Here is a 20,051-nt window from a genome sequence, read left to right as displayed (position 1 = left end):
GTTCCTTTTTGCAAAATCTGTGAATATCAAGGAAATAGCATGGGGATATAATTAGTACCAGCCAACATGGTTTTATGTGAAATAGGTCTTATCACAAACCAACCTGATTTCATTATTTGATGAGATAACAACTGTGTTTGATTAAGGTAACTGCATGGATGTATACACTTAGGCTGCTGGAAAACATCTAAGTAAAATGGTCATACAGAACAGTGTGGAAGGCTTTGTGAGCTGGGGTCATTCAAAAAATGTGTTTTAATATAGTCAAATATTATAAATCTGGGACCAAGGCATGCAGCCACACTGACAAAATGAGGGGCTATATCCTGAAGAAGTGCCTCTGAAAGAGATTTAGGGGTCATAGCAGATGAGGAACAACCTGAGCTCTCAAAGGGATGCTGCAGTGGAAAGGATAAATGTACTACTTGGCTGTATATCCTGAGTAGGAGTGGGGAGGTGGTTTTCCTCGGTATATGCCATTAATGGGACTGGTATTGGAGTATTGCTCAGATTTCTAGTACCTTTATTGGCAAATAGACACTGAAAAACTGGAAAGGGTGTCAAAAGAGCCACAGAAGTTATTTAAGGGATGGAGAAAATGCATTACCGAAAGAGTCATAAAGAACTTAAGCTGTTTAGTTCATCAGAAAGATGATTAAGATGAACAAGAAATACATTGTTTATAAATATAGATATTTCTAGGGATGTAAGTACTGGGAAAAAAAAAGAAAGGGGAGGGGAGGGGGCGGTGGAGGGAATGCTATTTAGTCTACTTAGCTAGCCAAACAGTAGGGTTTCTCCATTTCTGGTCCACAGGAAATGCTGTTGTTTTGAAATCTTGCTTGGAGTAAAACCCAGTTTTTCCAGAACTTCTGGCAAACCAGTATTTCCCTGCCACCCCCTCCCGCTGCCTGGTGGTCACTAGAATTGACATGTTTAATCAGGTTCACTGCTAACAGAAGCTCTGAACTGACACTATCAACAGTTTCACTGGGAAGCTGCAGTGTGCTCCCACAGTCCCCAGTTTAAGGCAGACCCACAAGGGTTTGGTGGTTCTGGAAGCTGTGGGGTCTGCATGGTAATTGGTAGTTGCTCTTGGTGGGGAGAGGTGGAGTCTGCCCTGAGGTTGGAGTTTAGCAGATTCCAACTTATAGTTTCATAGTTGTTAGGGGCTGGAAGGGACCTTACAGATCATTGAGTCCAGGCCCCCTGCACTTGGGCAGGAAAGACTGCTGGGATCACATGACCCCAGCAAGATGAACGTCAAGATGCTTTTTGAAGATCACCAGGGTGGATGACTACCACCTCTGGGAGAAACCTGTTCCAAAGCCTTGGTACTCAACATGTGAAGAAGTTTTTCCTTATGTCTACCCTGAAGCGATCCTCAATCAGCTTGTGCCCATTATTTCTTGTCCTCCCCTGGAGGGCTTTGGTGAATAGATGCTCCCCCAGGCCCTGATGTATGCTCTTGATATACTTCAGCCCCATAGTCCTTCCTTAGGCTCTGGAGAAGTCCGTCAAACCTGAGAGGTGTAGAACAAAACATTTCAGACTCAACCTTTTGGGCACATTTCAATGAAGCCTTTGTTTCACTGGCAAAGTTCTAGCCAGAACTAGAAATAAAAGACCTAGTGACTGCATGATGAAGCCAGGCAAATTCAAATGGGAAGTGAGGCATACTTTTCTAACAAGGACTGTTTTATAATTGGAGCAAAAGGCCAAGGATCTCCATCTCCCTCCATCCCCATCTCTGACATTCTCTATCCCTTGACACCTTCAGATCAAACTGTAAGACTTGCTAAAAGATATACATAGCCAAACATATATTTTTGGGCTCCATAAGGAGTTAACTAGGTGAAATTTAAAGGCTAGTGATAAATAGTATGTCAGACCTAATGTTAATGTTGCTGGCTGAACTTAAGATCTATGAATCTATGAAAATAAAGCAGAGCTCAAGGTAGAGTCCAAGTTATGAACAGGCTAAATACAAGTCTTAGGGCCTGAGCAAACAAACAAGTTACCAGGAGGTAAGCTAGGGCACTGACTTCCAGTTCAGTGAAAGTGGGCCAGTCTACCTGGCATTTACTACTGGATATGAGTGTATACACAGGCAGTTACCACAGAATAGATGACATGCTGTAAATCTGCATTCTAGGTTACCTCACAGTATTGTGCCCATGTGCCCAGACCCTCAGGAACTGAGCTATATTGCTTTTGGAGATGGATTACTGAGTGAAAAATCACACATGGTGGAATCTCTCCATGAGATTCTCTGTCCTGGGGTATCATAGTATCATAGTGCTTACGGTCAGAAGAAACCTAAACAGATTATCAGGTCCGAGCACCTGCCCCGGGGAGGAACAAGTGTGGGGTCATATCACCCCAGCCAAATATCTGTCCAGCCTTCTCTTAAAGACCCCCAAGGTAGGAGAGAGCACCACTTCACTTGGGAGCCCATTCCAGAGCCTGGCAGCCCTAACTGTAATGTAATGTCTCCTGATGTCCAGCCTGAACTTTCTCTCTAACAAATTGTGACCATTTGTGGGTCTGCAAGAGTAAGGACTAGAGGACCACAGTGACCTGTTCTGGCCTGAATCAGGGTTACAACTGGGTGTAGTGTGTGAACTGGGGACGACAGCAAGAGGGCAAGGCAGTGGTTGGGGCATGGCCTTGAAGCCAACAGAACTGTACCTGTACCAAATTGCACTGAAAAGGACTTACCAAATGCCAGCAAATGTCTTAAGCTGCACTTCTTGGAACTGGGGGCCATTCTGAGCAGAGACTCAATGTTAATTATATTCTCTGCATATGATGTCCCACTTGTTTTTGAGTCATTTGCTTTTTCCTTCTTGGCAGCATGCATCTGTGTCTGGCAGCAAATCTACCTATTCCCAATGTCCAGCCTTACTTTATGCCTCTTACCTGCTTTTAAATGACTGGTATGAAACTTTGCCCCTCAGGTCTGCATGGCTATTCCATAATTGGAGACTGTTTTTAGCTGCCCTGGTCCCATGCTCTCCAGACTGAGTTAATTCAGTGCGAGATCTCTACTACCCCTTTTTCGGCATTGTGTACCATGCACAAAGCCTGCCTGTTTTCAGCTCCTCCTGCCTCAGGAATGTGTGGCTACATCATGTATTAAGCATAGCTGTTCTCAGCTCCCTTGGCCTCAGTGCTTTGTGCTGGCCCAGACTGTTCTTAGTTCTTTGTGTCTCATGCTCTGTCCTACCTCCAACCACTGAGCTAGTCTGTTCTCAGCACCCCCTGATCCCTGTACTGGTTGCTTGCCCCTTTGGCAGTATTCCATGAGTATTCTCCATGGGGGATTTCAGAAAAGTCTTTAATTCCTTTGAGAAACATTTTCCCCTATGAGGAAGCCTTTGCAGAAACCCTCTGGCTTACTGTATGACAAATACGCAGATGCAGTATGGTTGGGAAATAATGGGCCAATCATATCTAAGAGGCCGGCACAGGGCAAGACCTTGCTGCAGGCTCACAGCATGACTATGATGTTTACTCCCTGATCTGAGTGAGTGTTTCCTTTGGACACACTAGGCCTCCCCCGTTTCTTCCTCCCATCTCTAGGAAAGCTTGAGTTCTCTTTTTGCTTAGCCCTCTCTTCTGCCTCCCTTATCAAGCAGGGCCAGCCCGTCCTATCCTGAGGAACCTGTGGACACAGGGGGCCCCGCAGCCAAGGGGCCGTGCCCCGCTCAAGCCCCTCTGCCTGTGCCAGGTTTAAAGGGCTCAGTGTAGGCAGGGAGCCCCTTCCCGGCCGAGCAGGGTAGGAGTTCCCAGCTCTGCTCCCACCCTAGCCCCAGGGAGGGAACCTAGGCATCCCCAGCACGTGCTACCCCCACCCTGTGCCCTCTGCAGCGCAGCCCATGTGTGCACAGCCCGGCCCTGACTATTTTATTTCAGTAAGTTTATATTGCAATTAACCACAATTTTGATTTTTCGGTGGATAGGGGCCCCAAAACTATATCTTGCAGGGAGCTCCAAAAGTTTGTGGGCTGGTCCTGTTATCTAGAAACATGTCTGGAGGCCTATACCAAGCTGAAAGCAGCTCAAGGGAACCAAGAGGCAGGGCAGCCTTCTCTTCTGAGCCAGAGATCACCTTTCTTGCTTAGCTCCCTGTGAGATGAACTTGGTTGGCACAGCCTAGTCTTTGCTCAGTCCTAGCCGGCAACACTGAGGGTTTGGCAGGCTATCACCACTTTAGCACAATCCTTTGGAAAGTGGCCATCCGGGAATACTCAGCTTTACAGACTGTCCCAGAGGAACTGCCTCTTTATTGAATCATTGTGTTGTAGAGTTGAAAGGGAATGCAGAGGTCATCTCATCCAATCCCTGGCACAACCGGATGTGTTTTTTTAATACAATCCCAGAGAAACGCTTATACTGCCTGCTCCTGTAAACCTCCAATGAAGAAGACTCCACAACTTCTCTGGGTAGCTTGTTCCATTGTCCTATAATTCTTACCATTAGGAGATCTTTTCTGAGACTGAATCTAAATTTGCTTTGCCACAGAAGTAGGACAGAAAGCAATGGATTTAAACTGCAGTAGTAAGGGAGAACAGTTGTTCTCCTTCCTCCTTATGGTTGCCTTCCAAGTGTTTGAATGCTGCTATCACATCCCCTTTTAATCACCTTTTCTCCAAACAGTTTTCCTAGGAGTTCTTTCCTTACCTTGCTAACTTTGCTTTGGGCTAGGAAGAGTGCCCCACAATAGGCCAGTGGGAAGAGGCTTGACAAGACCTCACAAACAAGACAGCCTGGAAAATCTCCCCCAGGTCAGGGTATCACCAGTGCCAGTGTGACATTGATAGGTCATTTGTTCAGTCTTAGACATCCACAGTCAAAGATGGAGCCACTAAAGGTCAAGAACATAAACACTGACCCAAGGGCAAAAGCTGCTCTGAGGTACGTTTAAACAGAAACTGAGATTTAGGAAATCAAGATGGGTCTCACATAGCTCTCTGCTTGTCCAACATCTGTTTATTTTTATCTCTACTAATCTCAGACAACCAAATAATGCCAAACAGCTTATCAAGCGGGCGTAGTTCTTGGGACTATTACATGTCCCCCTGGTTACCTTATTGCGTGCTTTCTGTTCCCAAGGAGATTCATGGGAATTATGAGTAAACAGTAGGGCTGTGTGAAGCTTCAGTCCCTGATTCTATTCGGTGGAGATTCAGCCCAGTTCGGTGGCTGAATCTCTGAATCTGAATCAAATCAGAGGACCCTTTAATCTCTCTGAATTGAATTGGAACCCTCCAAATTGATTCGGAGAGGTTCGGAGATTCAGATATAGAGACAGTTTTAAATGTTTTTTCTACACACCTCTAGGTAGCAGGAGCTCATGAACACCGTGATGCTGGGGTGCATGGAGCGTCCCACAGAAGTGCGGGGTGCTCCCCAGCACGCACGGCAGCAGACCCAGAAGTGGATCAGAAGCACTTCCAGTACACTTCTGGGTCTGCTGGGGAGAGTGCGGGGGGCCTCTCCAGCTCGGTGACTGGTGCCTCCTGGGTCTGGGGGGGCACCCGGGGTCCCCCTGCAGCCAATCACTGAGCCAGGGGAACACGGAGGAGGGGGCCCCCAGCATGCTCCCCAGCGGACCCAGAAGTAGACTGGAAGTAATTCCAGTCCTCTTCCAGGTTCACCGCCGAGCATGTGGAGAGCCCCCCACAACAAGCTCCTGTGGGATGCTCCATCCACCTCAGCACTGCAGCATTCACAAGCCACGCTGGTACCTTGAGATAAGTAGAAAAAACTTTTAAAGCTGTGTCTATGGCCAAATCACTGATTCTCTGAATCAGCATCGAATCTTCAGATTTGGATTTGGCCGAATTGAATCAGGGACAATGACCCAAATCAACCAATCTAACCACTGTCCCTGATTTGGGCCGAATCCGAATCGAATAGGGCCCACTTTGCACACCCCAGTAGACAGCCATTACACAAGACATAATCAACCCCCACTCTCAGCCTTCTTCTTTGGCAGTCCCTCACAGCCGAGGATGATTGTTTTCCATGATTGTCTTATCTGTGTGTCCAGAGATGGCTGATGAGGCCTATCTGGGATGGACAGACTCTACTGTAACTCAGACAGGTGTTTCCGTGTGGGGTGGGTGGTGCTGTATTTTTGATTTGGTCCATCACACGCTGTTTCTGCCACTCCCGCTTTTCCATCTCCTGTTGTTGTCATGAGGTTTCAAAGTACTGAGATCCCTGGAGTAGACTCATTCTCCATTTGGGGCGGTCCTGGGCGATAGTCTCCCCTGAGTTGATATTAATGTTGCATTTTTTTAAGTTGGCTTTGAGGACATCCCTGAGGCGCGTTCTCTGCCCTCTTCTTGAGTGTATGCTTTTGAGCATACTCTCAGCTAAGCCATGGCTCACACCAAAGCCAGGGTGAGCAAATATGCCAAAGGAAGAATGTATTGAACTAGGCTCATTCTCGAGGTGGGCCCTGGAGATAAGCAGGCTAGTGTTCTGGAGGGCTCTGCCAGGGGAGGGGAACCTCTATGCCACTATTTTTCTATAACCCTGCTCTGAAGAGAAAGGAGCTGAGTTCAGTTTCAACTTTACTTTAAGGTGCAGTATCCCGTCCTCCAGGCCCCATCAGCTCAGCCAGTTAGGCATTTTCTCCTTGCCTTTCCCATTCTGCTTTGTTCAGGTCTCCTCAGTGCCACTCAAATGGCTGCAACACCTCAGGCATTTCAGAAAATCCCAGCAGACACCTATCTGCATCTTCAGGCACCTAAATGTCTTTAACAAGTGGCTACTAGAGCTAACACAATGGTAACCTAAATGCATCTTCCCTGTATTCAGTGTTTTGGAGTTTGGCCCACTGCTGCCCCATGCTGGAAGAGCCGCTGCCACTGCTGCCATGTTCCCTGGGTGAGAGCCAGAGTTGCCACTGCCATGTGCCCCATGCTGGAGCTGGAGCTACTGCTGCTGACACATGCCCCAGGTGCTGCCATCCAAGAAGGGTGCTCTATAGTTCTTCTTGGTTCAGCTTCTCCCAGAAACAAGTGTCTAAGGCAATGTCATCTGAAGGCAGCAGTAGCACAGCAGCTTGGAGAAACAGTGCCTCCAGGTTGAACTGGTGCATGTTTCAGCACCCTTGAAAGGGTCTTAACTGGTGTTAAGAAATTCTATTTCCTTCAAACTTATTTCTTTCATGGGCCCCTGTTGAATTAAATCATTGCAGTCCTATAATACCATCCTAGGATTCACCTACTGGTCCAGATCAAGTCCATTTTTGCCCCCAAAACCACTTAATGTGAGCTCAGTATTATTTTTTTAATGATTATATTTCTCTATCTCATCTCATGCCTTTGTTCGTATTAAAAGAAAAGGGCTTAGACAGGCTTCCTTCCTTAGATAGCCTTGGCTTCTTTGTTACCCTGTCAGTGATTTATGAATACTGCCTACTCAACATGAAAATGAAGAATTATTTCAATCCTGCACATACTTGAAACAGTAGCCATGACGTTATCTTCCCTTTCTTGCATAAATATACACAAACATTTTTGCTTTCAGGTGTGAGCACATACATTTGAATATACCTTCATGGATGCAGCATTTCCTTGCAAGGTCTGTACTCAGTACTGGCATGGCACGTGGGGTTTGTTTTTTCAGTCTTCCCATAGACTCTCATCCCATTTTACTCAAGAAACACCTCATATTCTCTAGGGCAGGGGTGGCCAACTTGTGGTATGAGTGCTACAAGTGATACGAACAGCCTGTGTGTGTGATATGTGAAGGCTGGCAGGCAGGGAACAGGCAGCACAGTGGCAGATAGAGTGGGAAGCAAACAGCAGCTTGTTCAGGGAGCACTGGGCAGGGAGCAGAAAGCAGAGCAGCAGATCAGGTAAAGGAAAGCACCAGTCCAATGCCTCAGGAACAATGAGGGTCTAATTTTTGGCATGCCTGCCAAAAAGGTTGGCTCCCACTGCTCTATGGGGGTGTCTACATGAGATGCTATGGCACAGTAGCAACGAGCTATGGCACAGTAGCTCGTTACCACTGCACCATAGTGTTGCCAGGCATGAACCATGATGGCAATGGTATGGCAAAGTAGTAACAAGCTCATTGCTACTGCACCATAGTGTAAAAAAAAAAGTTTAAAAGTGCAGGGACGGTATTGCATAGTAATGCTGGTTACTGCGCACTGCCACCTATGTAGCCGTGGCCTATGTAATGTATTTCTTTATTTCCCCTGGGCCTCTAATTTTTGCAAGTTACTGTCTATGCTGATTCTCTGGGGACAGAAGACATTTATTCAGTCATCTAACTCAAAGATGTTGCCCACTGTTTAGATTTATCTTAAATGTAAGGGGAAAATGAAATTAAGTAACTCACAAATTTACTCTCCCTTTTCTCGGTCACCTTTTCCCAATCCTCCCTTCCCCTTTCCCTAATAGATTGAAAGAAACAGCCCATCTTATGCAAGGCAGGAAACTCACAATATTTTTTTTCCACTCTATCCAGAGATTCCAAATCTGCATGTCAACTGTGATCTGTCATTTCTGGTAAGGTTTTCTTTTTCATTGTATCTTTTTTGTCCTGATTCATACGTCAGTCTCTTCCTCTTTTCCTGTTGTGTAGGCAAGGAGGGGGTGGCTGCTGCTGCTGTGCTGATTTCTGACTGGCTGGAAAAATGATGCTGGACTCTTTGGTCTAGACTATAAAACAGACCCATGCTGGAGCCAGCAGGCTTAGAAAACAGAAGCACTGAGAATTCTAAGCAAATAGCGCAGCAGGTAAAAACCCGGACACAGCCTCAGCCTCCTCTTGTACTCTTTTCTGGAATTGGGACAAGAACTCCAATAGCAAAATGTGCAAGGGACTTGCTGCATTGCCGGCCACTTGCTTAAAAAGGTAGAGTCTATTACTGAGCATTTTTATTTTTTAAGTTTATAGTCGTGTTGATGTATTCGAGACTGTATCTAAACGGTATTTTACAAGTGTTTCAATCAGAAATAATCAAATTTGAATCTGTTTTTTCTCCAAGATGATATATAATTGATTGTTTAAGGATTTCTTTTTAGGCTAGAATTGGATTGCATCATGGTTCTTTGCCAACTATTGTGAATTCTGGACTAGCTCTAGCCATCAGCATAAATTGCCTCTGTGCATTTATGCATTTTTGCTCTCCTTTATTATATGTTACTGCAGGGTTGTGTCAGCCTCACCCTGTATAGCAGAAGAGAGATCTGTTTTCATATTGAAATTCAGGAATGACAATCTATGTGCATGGTATTTTAATGATATTTGTTTGATGTGTAGCATAATTCCTGAAATAAATGTCAAACTACTTTATGCATCTAGCAAAATAGGTCTGGTTTATAATCATAAAGGAAGGCATATAACAAGAAAATTAAACAGCTGGCAAAAGCAGAAACCAGATGGTTGTTTTGATGGGTGCTAGGGGGACAAGGGCTTCATAATGCAGTAAGGTGCAGTATTATGTAAAACTGAAGATGAGGGGATGGCTGTGACCTGGAACAGGAGGCATGGAAAGAAATGAAAGAGCAGGTTCACAGTTTTGCGGCCAGAGGCTGTCTCTGTTTTTCAGACCTTCCCTTGGGGAGAGGATTCTAACAGGCTTGTTTTACCAAACCTGTTAGTTAAACATTAGCCATTTGGTGCGCGTGAAGTAATGCCTTATGGTAGGGCAGGTAGCTGTCAATATGCATCACTCCCTACTTCCAGGGCATAGAACAAATGCCTTGTAAATCAGCCAAAAATATGGTTCAGAAATCAACTCCCTCCCTTCCCCATTTCCCTCTAATTCCTCGAAAGCTTTGGCCAGGTTTGCTGGATTCTAAATTACTTTGGGACATTACTGTCTGAGAGTCTGGATTCTTTTCTGCAGTGAGTTGCCTCAGTTTCTCATTCTGACTGAGAGTGGGACAAAAAAAAGAGGGTCAACTAAGCAGGCAGATTTTGCAGGTGGAAGAAAGGGGATGTCTCTTTAGTCCTCTTCACTGCTATAGGATGCAGGAATCTGTCTCCAGAGTGACAATCAATCCACCCTGGCCATAAGCAAATCCTTCTGGACGGTGTGTCTCAGAGCTTGAACAAAGCTGGGATATGGCAAGGAGAAAGAGACGCCTCATCTCATCCTTATGGAGAAGTCCTATAGAACATCCCAGAGTGATGGCCTCTCTAAATCTGTCCTTGGGTCATCTTAACATAATGCAGAGTTCTGTCCCTGTCACTGAAATCTATAAATGGTTTTCAGAGCTATAGAAAGGACAAAGCACTTTAACTTTAATAGCTTCTAGAAGGAAATTCACTTTAAACCTAAACATCTCTTGTACCCCACTGGTTTCAAACTTGTACTGCTCTCTGGGGCTGTGCCCAAAGGCCTTCTCTTCAGACTCACACTGCTAGGTCCTGCCCATGTCTTGTTACATCTTCTTGTACAAGTTCTTCCAGAGCAAATCTGGCCTCTCTGCCCACCCAACCGTACCTCTGGGCCAAGCAAGCCCTGACAATTTGCCACCTTCTTCTCTCTGGCTTCGATGATTTAAAGAAATCCACACATGCTAGGCACAGCATAACTCTGATGCTAGGCAAACAACCTTAACTCTGATTACAGGAGACTGAGTGTAAAGATATGCAACTTTTTTCTTTTCTTTTATCTTGCTGTCGCTATGCCAGCACGAAGTCTGCACAGCTTTTAAACAGAGGCATATGTCAATATGCAATAATTGGCATATATGCATATTGGCTCATTAAATAATTGATATGCAATGTTGCATCTGGAACTTGGCACCTTTAGGAGGTGTTCTCTGCAGTGCAGCTTAGCACACTGACTGTTGACTGGATCATGGCCCTAGCTGGGTATATAAGACATAGTAGGGCAGAGAACACAGTCAACTGGACAGGCAGTCCCTCTTTGTGCTAAGGAAGTGCATAAGGCAGTTTCTTCCTGGGATAGAGAGGCACATACATCCCAATACCTTGCCATAGCTCAGTCCTGTGTTGTTTCATGATGCATTTTTTAATGGGTTCAAGGACCAAAGAGTTTTCTGATGGTATTAATGCCCCATCATGAGGACTTCTTTTCTCAGACTCAAACAGAGGCAGCAATAATATGTGGCACTAATGAATGGCAGCTCATTAAGCAAGTGGGAGACGCACACAATCTCTCTTGGGGACCATGAATTGAATGAAAATATTGGTACCTCATTGCAGAACTGCACACTGAGCAGTGGGAATGGAATCACTTAAAGCAAGGAATCCATTTACTGTTCCCAACTTTACTCTGCCTGTTATTAGGTTGGTCTTGCTAACACAATTTTCCTGTTTTATTTCCACTCAAGTGTGCTCAGAGTCAGAATGTGAACATGACAGTGTATTTATTTGCTGAGAGACTCTCAGATCTATTTTTTTTTTTTTTTTGGTACATAAACTGAATCATCACTAACTGCCAGGGCTGTGAACTCAAAGCTGGGTCTGTTTATTTTGCTATGCACATCAATGTTAGTAGTAAGAAGCTAAATGCAGACCCATTTTGAGCTGCCAAAACCAATGGTAATTGCAGATATTCAGCTCAGATATCCTGCAGTTAGCTAATGATTATCTCAATGATGCAGGAGGCAGAATAGAATCCAATACCCCCTGTTATTCCTGAATTCACTACACAAAGATCAGTGATGGCCTTACAATTAGGGTCTGTACTAGACTATAGAACATAGGACTGGAAAGGGCCTTGGGAGCCATTTGAGTCCAGTTCCCTCCATTTGTAGGCAAATATTTACCCAGGGATTCCCTAACAATGCCATTTCAAACCAAAATTGCCATTTCAAACCCACACACACAACACGGTGCAAAGCCAGAAATACCAAGGGCACCTTATAACACGGCATAGCTAACAGCAGGGGAGACTATGGCACTGAATAGTGAGGATCAGATTCTAATTCACATATTAGGTACTTCTCCAACTGTACTGTTCCCCTAGCAGTGAAGTGAAACAGCAACAACTGATGTGTTGGTGAAAGTCCAGAGGCTCTTTAATTAATATCATGATTTCATTTTAATGGTATTGATCTAAAAAAAGTGAACTCTAAGCTTGAATTGGGCACATGTCAGTAATAGCTCGAACTGGTATAGTCTACACAAAAAACCTGTGCACAGACTCACAACAGTTGTCCTCACAAATGGTGTCTCTCTGCTTGTTTCAGTGCCAAGGATATGAAGCATCGTCTGGGTTTCTTGCTGCAGAAATCTGAGTCGTACGAGCAGGGTTCTTCTTCCCACAGCAAGAAGGAGAAAACATCTTCATCCCAGAGGTAAGAGCAGGGCATGCAGAGAAATATCAGGACTTGAGGTCAAGCATAATAGTTCTCACTTTCCTTTAGTTGAAGTTTGTTAGTGGACCCTGAAGTACAGGTAGTTGATTTAAAACATGTGTGAAAAAGGAAAGAACCCCATTATCTCCTATCACAGAGTAGGATCCCACAAGACAGAATGCACTTCAGTAGCCACCACAACAGATCTTTGAGTCAGGCACAGATGATGCTCCAAAGAGACAGGAAATGTGGAATCCTGCACTGGGATCAACCTACCCACCACCTCACGGCTTCTTAGTAACGGGCACCACAGGGACTGTATTCTTCCTCTGCAGAGACCAAAGGACACTCTCCAAGACAGGGCCTTGGCATAGGTGGACCATGGCATGTCCTAATATTTGACTAAATGGTGTATTGGCCCACAGCACAGAAGAGGAAAGTTACTGAGTTCTTCATTGAACTCTTTAAGAAATTTCACCAGCATCTCTCTTGCTGTCAAAGGAAAATCAATTATTTAGGACTCCCTGGCTTGATCCTAAGAATGATCCCTACTCTGTGTTTTAGAGTAAGGCAAAACTAATCCTTTACTCCAGCCCAAAGCCCAGAGCTATCTTCCTTGAGGGGGAAGACGAGGGCTGAAGAGGAAGGGGGTTTCAGCCCAAAGCTGGTAAGTGTTTACCCTGGGCAAAGGACAACAGTTTCCATAAATTAAATCACTGGATCCTATTTGTCCTGAGACATTTCCAAATGCAAGATGTCCAAACCTATTTCTCCCCAAGGCCTAGTGACTTGGGACATCTTCAGGCACAGCCTCTACAATTTTCAGGGACTCTGATGGGAAAGTCAAACATGATCTCTTTGGCTCTTTATCTAAATCAATTATACTTAGCCAGGGTGCTGGGGCCCCCTGGGGTGCCACCAGATCTGTTGAAGGGTGCTGTGAGGTGTGAGGAGATAAGCTAATTGGATAAGCAAGCCTCAGGCTTGTCTCTTCCTGGATGACCCCTAACCCCTACTGCCCAAGCCCCTGTGTATAGAGGTAAGCATTGTTATATATATAAATTGGATGTTGCACAACTCACAAAAGTTATGGAGGGGTGCCTTGAGTTCAAAAAGGTTAAGAGCCACTGCTCTAAACCCTCTTCCCATCTCTCTCTGTCTCATTTCAGGGTTAGTCAGGAGGAAGTCAAGAAGTGGGCTGACTCTTTGGAAAACCTGATCCATCATGACAGTAAGTAGATGGGACAACTCTGAAGGGAACACTGTTGGTATGGATTGTACAGGGTGCTATAGCATGTCCCTTTGACAGCTGGCAGCATGAACGAGTGGGTGCTGATGCAATGTATTAGCACTTCGGCCAACAGCATTTAAAGCTTTACCTCACTTTACTCAGCAGCAACAATGCTTGGTGGGTGGGGGACTATCACCTGCTACCCATGCCTTGCCCAGGCAGAGATGAGTAAGGCTAGGTAAGGGGAACTGCCATGGGGCTTGAAAAGACCTGCCCTGCATGCTGGGGTGATTTTCCAGAGAGCAGAGATTGGGCCTAGTACTGAGTAGTAAAACAGCCCCGATTTTCTTGGGAACTTTTAGGAGTAGACAAGATCCCATCTGCAGGCCTGTATGAGGAAACCTAAGGTACTCAGGCTGTCTTCTAGACAGCTAATAGATTTGCCTTCATTCCAGCCTTCATCCTCTCTGCTACTGCCCACATGTGTCTCAAATGTCCATCCTAATCATGCAAGAAAGTCAACCAGTGGGGCAAATCTGACTTTGATATAACTCCACCGAAGTCTTCTGCATCTCAGGATTGAGGCTGGCCCATGTATTTTTTTGTATTTTTTTACTTCTGTGAGTTTGTCTCCAGCTGTTAGCTCCCTGGTTGTTTTCCTGGGGCCAGTGCCAAAGTGCTCATTCTACCATGGCCTCTGAGACCTGTGACTGTGACTTGTGTAATTCCAGTTCCTGTGTAAATCACTTCTTGACACAAGATGCACTGAGCCTTCAGCCCATCCAGGGTTAGGCGGCAACGGAAGACAATCCAATAGGAGACTCTCTCCATTTTGGCTTCAGGCTATACTGAACCCCCTTGGGCCTGTATCATGTCAGCAAATAAATGTTCCCATGGCCTGAGACTCTGCAGAGTGTTAAGTGCCTGCTGAGCCAGCTGGGGATAGGCTATTTATTTGTATTCTCAGCTGTCCCAGAAAAAGCACAGTATGGGCTTTGAGGAGCTGGGCTGCTTGATCTCCCTTGGGAGCCCTTTTGCACATTAGCCTCCTTTTGTCATCCGTTTGATGACAGTGGAAATTTAATGAGGAAAGAGCCTGCCAGGCATATGCTGTCACTGCAGTCAAAGGAGTTGCAGTCACTGAACTGCATGGGAAGAGTCCTGTGATGGCTCCATTGCTTAGGTTCATCTAGATGCTCAACTGACAGCCAGGGAGACTCACTGCTGCTGTTTTCTTCTAACTAGGTGGGCTGGCTGCTTTCCGGGCTTTTCTGAAATCTGAGTACAGTGAAGAAAATATTGAATTCTGGGTGAGTTGTGAGGACTACAAGAAAACCAAGTCACCTGCCAAGCTCAGCACGAAGGCCAGGAAGATCTATGATGAGTTCATCTCTGTTCAGGCAACTAGAGAGGTATGTATAGCGTTCCCCTGGAGAAGTCCCTTGAATATGGGGGGGCAGGCCAGCACTGTCTTCAACTAGTAGAACATGCATGCTGCATTTCACTTCTTATCAGGGTGGGTACAATACATCTGCAACATGCCACTACAGCTGTGTGAAAGCTATGCAGGAGGGAAAGGAAGCCTGGCCCTCATTCACATGCCACTACTCCAAATCTTAAAACATGATCAGATGGACTGCAGGTTTCCAAGGCCCAGACATGCCCCATGCAATGGTAGGTGATCTATCCTGAGTGATAGACCAACCTGACGCTAATGAATAAAGTGTGTCCAGAAGGAAAGGAAACCACCCCTTCTTGACTCCTTGTTATGTGATCAGCTTCCCATTAGGCAGCTAATTCCACCTGGGGATAGAAATCCCCATTGAAATCCCACTCAGGTGGATTCTGACAATAATTCAAGAAAAAGATTTTGCCAAGAGGGTGGTTGCTTGAGGGGAAGCCAGCCCCATTGCCATGGCAAACTTAATACCATTGCCAAGGAGAGTCACACAGGGGACTCACCAGTTTCCTATACATTATCAACCAAGCCAGACACTGAATAACCCTTCCCTCTCTCCACTAGGTGAACTTAGATTCCTGTACCCGGGACAAGACAAGCTGCAACATCCAGGAACCCACACTGACCTGCTTTGATGAGGCTCAGAGGAAAATATTTATCCTCATGGAGAAGGATTCTTACCGCCGCTTCCTCAAATCTCCTTTCTATCTTGACTTGATTAGCCCAGCTGGCATGTCCTGCAGCACTGAGAGCCACAAAAGAACCAAGGCTCAATCCTTAGACTGTAACTCCAACCTGGTCTCTCAGTGTGCTTGACTGAGCAGCAAGCAGGGAGTAGGCAGTGCTCCCATGACTCTTACTGGGCATGCAAAGCACTCGTCAGCAAAGCACTCATTGGCATGAAGCAACACAGCTGTACTCAGTAGATGTCTAATGTCCTTCTTGTGTACCTACTATGTCATGCAACAGCCAGCATTTGTAACTCAAGAAGACTCAGTTTATGTATTGAAACCTGCTGGTCTTCTCAGCAGCCATCAATAGAAGAGGCATTTCTCTAACATGTAAAGCAGGGTTAAATTGTTATATATGTCTGTTGTGTTCTTTTCAATTTGTTGCCAGAACAGGTGGAACAGCACTGAAAGTTTAGGTATGTCAGTTTTGTTAATCAGCACTTTACTACAAAGGCACTTTGCCCTGTGTTGGTTTGACCAAGAATATGGGGTGGGAGGCAGGGAGGAAGCTACGTGGCAGGCCTGATCCAATCTTGTGCGCCATATCCAGGCACAAGCAGGTGAGAGAGTGAGTGACGGTATGGGGCTCACTGGCAGGAAACAGCGGAGATGTGGTCTCCTCACAGATGCCTTTAGAATCAGCAGGGGCAGAGACAGGAAAGGCTTGCTACAACCTTGAGACATCCAGACAGTCAGGCACTACCTGGGGTAGCAGAACTGACAGGACATTTGCATTACCACAAAGGCCTGTGCAGTGCCCAATGCTGGTGACCCCAGCACAATGGAGGAGGAGGGTTGCTTGTACTCTTGCAATGCCTTATTCTGAGGCTGTGTGTTCTTGGGCATACCTATGCACTATATCACCATAGCTTGTTTTATTAACTAGCCTGTTTTGCACAGCCTTCTGGTTAGAAAGGCTTTTTGCAGCTTCTGCTCAGAGCAGGGCAGGGGAAACATTACACTATGCAAATTGAATTCAGGGATTATTGCAACTGTGTTTCAAAGGGAAACCATCAGGATAAAGTTTGGCAGTTTAGCCCAGAGTGTCCCCACATCCTCAAGGTCACCACAACCAGAAGGGCATGGCCTGCTCTCTGCTGCTCCTACTGGTTTCCTCTGTGATCCTCACATAGTCCTGACCAGGAAGCTGGCCCAGCGTGGCTCCCTTGCAGAGGGGCTGAATCTCCCCTTGAACCCATTTCTGCGCATTTATGAAAGCCGCCTCCCCCAGGACCCACCTACTGGTATAATTAATCCTGAAAATTACCCGTTCCCCGGGGCTTTCTACCGTGTCCTAGAGCATTTAGCAGAGTCTGCAGTTGGTAATGGGGGGCCGCTACCCACAACCAACAAGGGGGAAAGGCCCAGCTCCTTGGAGCTCGAGGCCCACAGAAACATTTAAAAATATTCTTCTTAGTATTATTTAATGGGTTTGCATTTGAAACATCAATGTTGTTAAGGCTTCTAGGAGGTGCTATGTCAGTGTCTTTATTACTCCAGAACATTAAATTACCCAGCCTAGGGTAAAGCAGTAGATAGCTCAATTCAACCTACATGGTTGGACCTGGCCTTCAGCTAGAGTTAGGGGACTCCCTCTCACTTCTGTTGGGGTTACTAAGAGCCCCTGGTGCAACCGTACTTGGTAGCACCTGCCTCGACCTGCTTAGCTTCAGGCTCACCTGCCTTTCACATCGGTCGCAGCTTTTGTTTGCAATGTGTGGACTGCTCCTTCCCTTGGATGTTACCTTCTTCCCCCATCACTTAACCTTTGTGTAGCAGGCAGCCTCTCTCATAGTAGTAGACATTTCCTTTTGTGGCTCCCAGTTTAGGTGGTTTCTCCCACATCAGGGATTTTGTCACAGGTTGGAGATTGGTAGATAAGACTGTTCTGATCACACCGCTACCTATTTATTTATTTATTTATTTATTTCTACTTTAACTTATTGAGGCACATGCTGATCTGCTTGTTTATCTAATGGATGAAGATGCTTGCTAAAGACTGAAGCTCTGCACTTGACAAACATGTTGCTACCTGTGGGGGGGGTTTCCCCCCTAATACCTAGAATTCTTGGTCAATTCTGCAATGAACTGTATAAATACTTTAACAAGAGTGAATTGATTATAAATAAAACATGTTTGAAGTAGAAACATCATGCTAAAGTACCGTTCCATGAATAAGCCAAAGGAGAAAACAGTAGTTAATGAGGGTGTAATGCGCTGGCTACAAAACTCACACGTTAACATAACAACATGTTGTAGTATCTAGCAGGACCTCTGACAGTTGCACACAGCAGGACAAGGCACTTTTACTGATTGATTTCCCCTCAAAGTATTTATACAAAATGCCTTGGCTTGAAATGGTGCCACCTTTATATCAATTATGTTATCCCCAATATGATCCAATTTTCTTTTAATCTCCCTTCTTAAAGCTGAACAAGGCCAGTATATTTTTAGAGAGCTTTTCTAAAGATTAAACTAATGTCGAAATTAGAGCTCATTTCAAATTATTTTAAAGAGAAGCCAGATGCCTTTGTTTTTCATCAAACTGGGAGTTTGCATCCATGATTTTTGTTTAATATTTATAATACGATAGCAGCCCAAGATCTGGACTGAGATGGGTGTCATGCAAACACAGATATATTATATGTGGCTTTTGATGTAGAACTATTGAGAAAGGCTTGGGGGCAGGGAAAAGTCTCCTAAGTATCCTGTTCTTGAGTTTCCCATGAACCACTGTAGTGCGTTATCACTCAGAAACCCAAACATCTTGCACTTAAGGCACCTAGCCAACCTGACCTCTGTCCCCATAGTGACAAAATAAGCAGACAAACTCTCACCGCCCTCCCCATCCATCCAGCCAAACAATTCCACCTCATTAGCAGGAACAGAACCCAGAATTGCCTTCCGCTGGAATCAAGCGGTGATTGTGATTTCTCCAAGCTTTTGAAAAGTCCCGAACAACCTCCAGGAAGCAAAATGTGCTTCCAACACAGTGCAGAAGAGGAAAGCTTTTCCACTCATCATTAGCAGCCATCCCAGGAGTAGACATTCTTCAGGGTCCCCGGGGTAGACATCATGAATGAATCAAGGACACAAGAGTCCTTGGATCCTAAGCAAGCCTGTTTGTGGGCACATCCAAGCACAAACCATGACATGCTAGCACTGACCAGAAAACGATATCTTTGTGTGAAGTCCCATGCATTGTCTTACAGACTCAACACCTATGTTCAGGCCATAATTCCGGGGTGCACATTTCTTACCATGCCCTGCTAGGCTAGCAGAGGGTGTGAGGAAAATCTAAGTCAGGAGTGGGCAAAATATGGCCCGCCAAAGGATTTTATCTGGCCTGTGGAGGGTCCCTCAGCCCCGGCTGGCCTAGGAGTGGGGGTGGGGGTGGGGGAGCAGTCTGGGCCATGCCACGTGTTGCCAGTCCAGCCACCCCAGGGTGTGTGCCGGAGCAGGAGCAGCGCGCAGCCAGACTCTGCCTGGCTGCTGCTGCCAGTCTGTCCTGCACCTACTGCTGGAGGTGCCAGATGGAGAGGGCAGGCAGGGTTTGCAAGAACAAACTGAAAGATCCTGTTTTCAGCTGTTCATTATTGGTTATTGGAAAGTCCCAATTTTGACTGAATTACCTTATAACAGGAGGTTATCAATCTCTGCTGAGTTGGAATATATCAGGAAATTTATTAACAACTGGGAAAAACACAAAGCGTTTTTGAAGAGTTGTCCTTGGAAGATCAAGGGAACCACTAAGGCAAAACAAGAGTTAATCAGGAGATAACAACTATCAAGCCCCATATGGAAAATGTCTCTTCCTGTACATAAATGTGAGTTAATTATAAAGAAATGTTTACCATAGTAATTAATCAAAGATAGACATTTAACACAGTCAAATACTGGACACATAGGAGCTTGCTTAAAATCAGCATGGGTATAAAATAAGCTGCAAGTTACACTTCATTATTTCTTTTCAGGAAGTCCCAGCAGAAAACTTACATCCCCTTGCACTATGCGTTTGTCATTAATGGTTTGTAGTTTAATTTTTATGAGTAGATTTCTTGGAAATCTAATGCCCATTCCTGGACAGTTTGGCTGTAAGATTTATTGGAACGTCAATGACAAACACTCTCAGCCTAAACTCCAGCCAAGCCAAAAAGCTTTGGCTGGGAGTTTCCCCATGAATTCTGCTAGGATTTGGCTTTCTATTGTTGGCACAGCATGTATTAGACACTAGGTGTGCTGCAGTTCTCCTTGACCCCCGTCTCTCTCCACTCCTCAGGTGACACAATCTGAAGTCCCACACTTAAACCCTGGAAACC

At 45.4% G+C, this 20,051-nt stretch overlaps 1 protein-coding gene across 1 annotated transcript; it reads left to right on the top strand.

Moving 5' to 3' along the window:
* The first annotated feature begins 8,721 nt into the window (after positions 1–8,721).
* RGS4 (regulator of G protein signaling 4) lies at positions 8,722–16,084 on the top strand. The gene is made up of 5 exons (XM_006276158.3): positions 8,722–8,889; positions 12,204–12,311; positions 13,481–13,542; positions 14,788–14,954; positions 15,566–16,084. The coding sequence occupies exons 1-5, from the start codon at positions 8,846–8,848 to the stop codon at positions 15,815–15,817; spliced, it is 633 nt and encodes a 210-aa protein (XP_006276220.1). The 5' UTR covers positions 8,722–8,845; the 3' UTR covers positions 15,818–16,084.
* The last annotated feature ends 3,967 nt before the right edge of the window (positions 16,085–20,051 follow it).

Source organism: Alligator mississippiensis, chromosome 5 (genome assembly GCF_030867095.1).
Source record: "Alligator mississippiensis isolate rAllMis1 chromosome 5, rAllMis1, whole genome shotgun sequence".
NCBI classification, from domain to species: domain Eukaryota; kingdom Metazoa; phylum Chordata; order Crocodylia; family Alligatoridae; genus Alligator; species Alligator mississippiensis.
The sequence above is the reverse complement of the archived record's forward strand: the minus strand, read 5'-3'. Positions and strand labels throughout refer to the sequence as shown.

Bases quoted from the DNA above. Each gene is read 5' to 3' on its own strand.
- RGS4 (XM_006276158.3), top strand. From the start codon at position 8,846: ATGTGCAAGGGACTTGCTGCATTGCCGGCCACTTGCTTAAAAAG. The intron at 12,312-13,480 runs GTAAGAGCAGGG...GTCTCATTTCAG, and splicing joins AAAACATCTTCATCCCAGAG to GGTTAGTCAGGAGGAAGTCA. The intron at 14,955-15,565 runs GTATGTATAGCG...TCTCTCCACTAG, and splicing joins CTGTTCAGGCAACTAGAGAG to GTGAACTTAGATTCCTGTAC.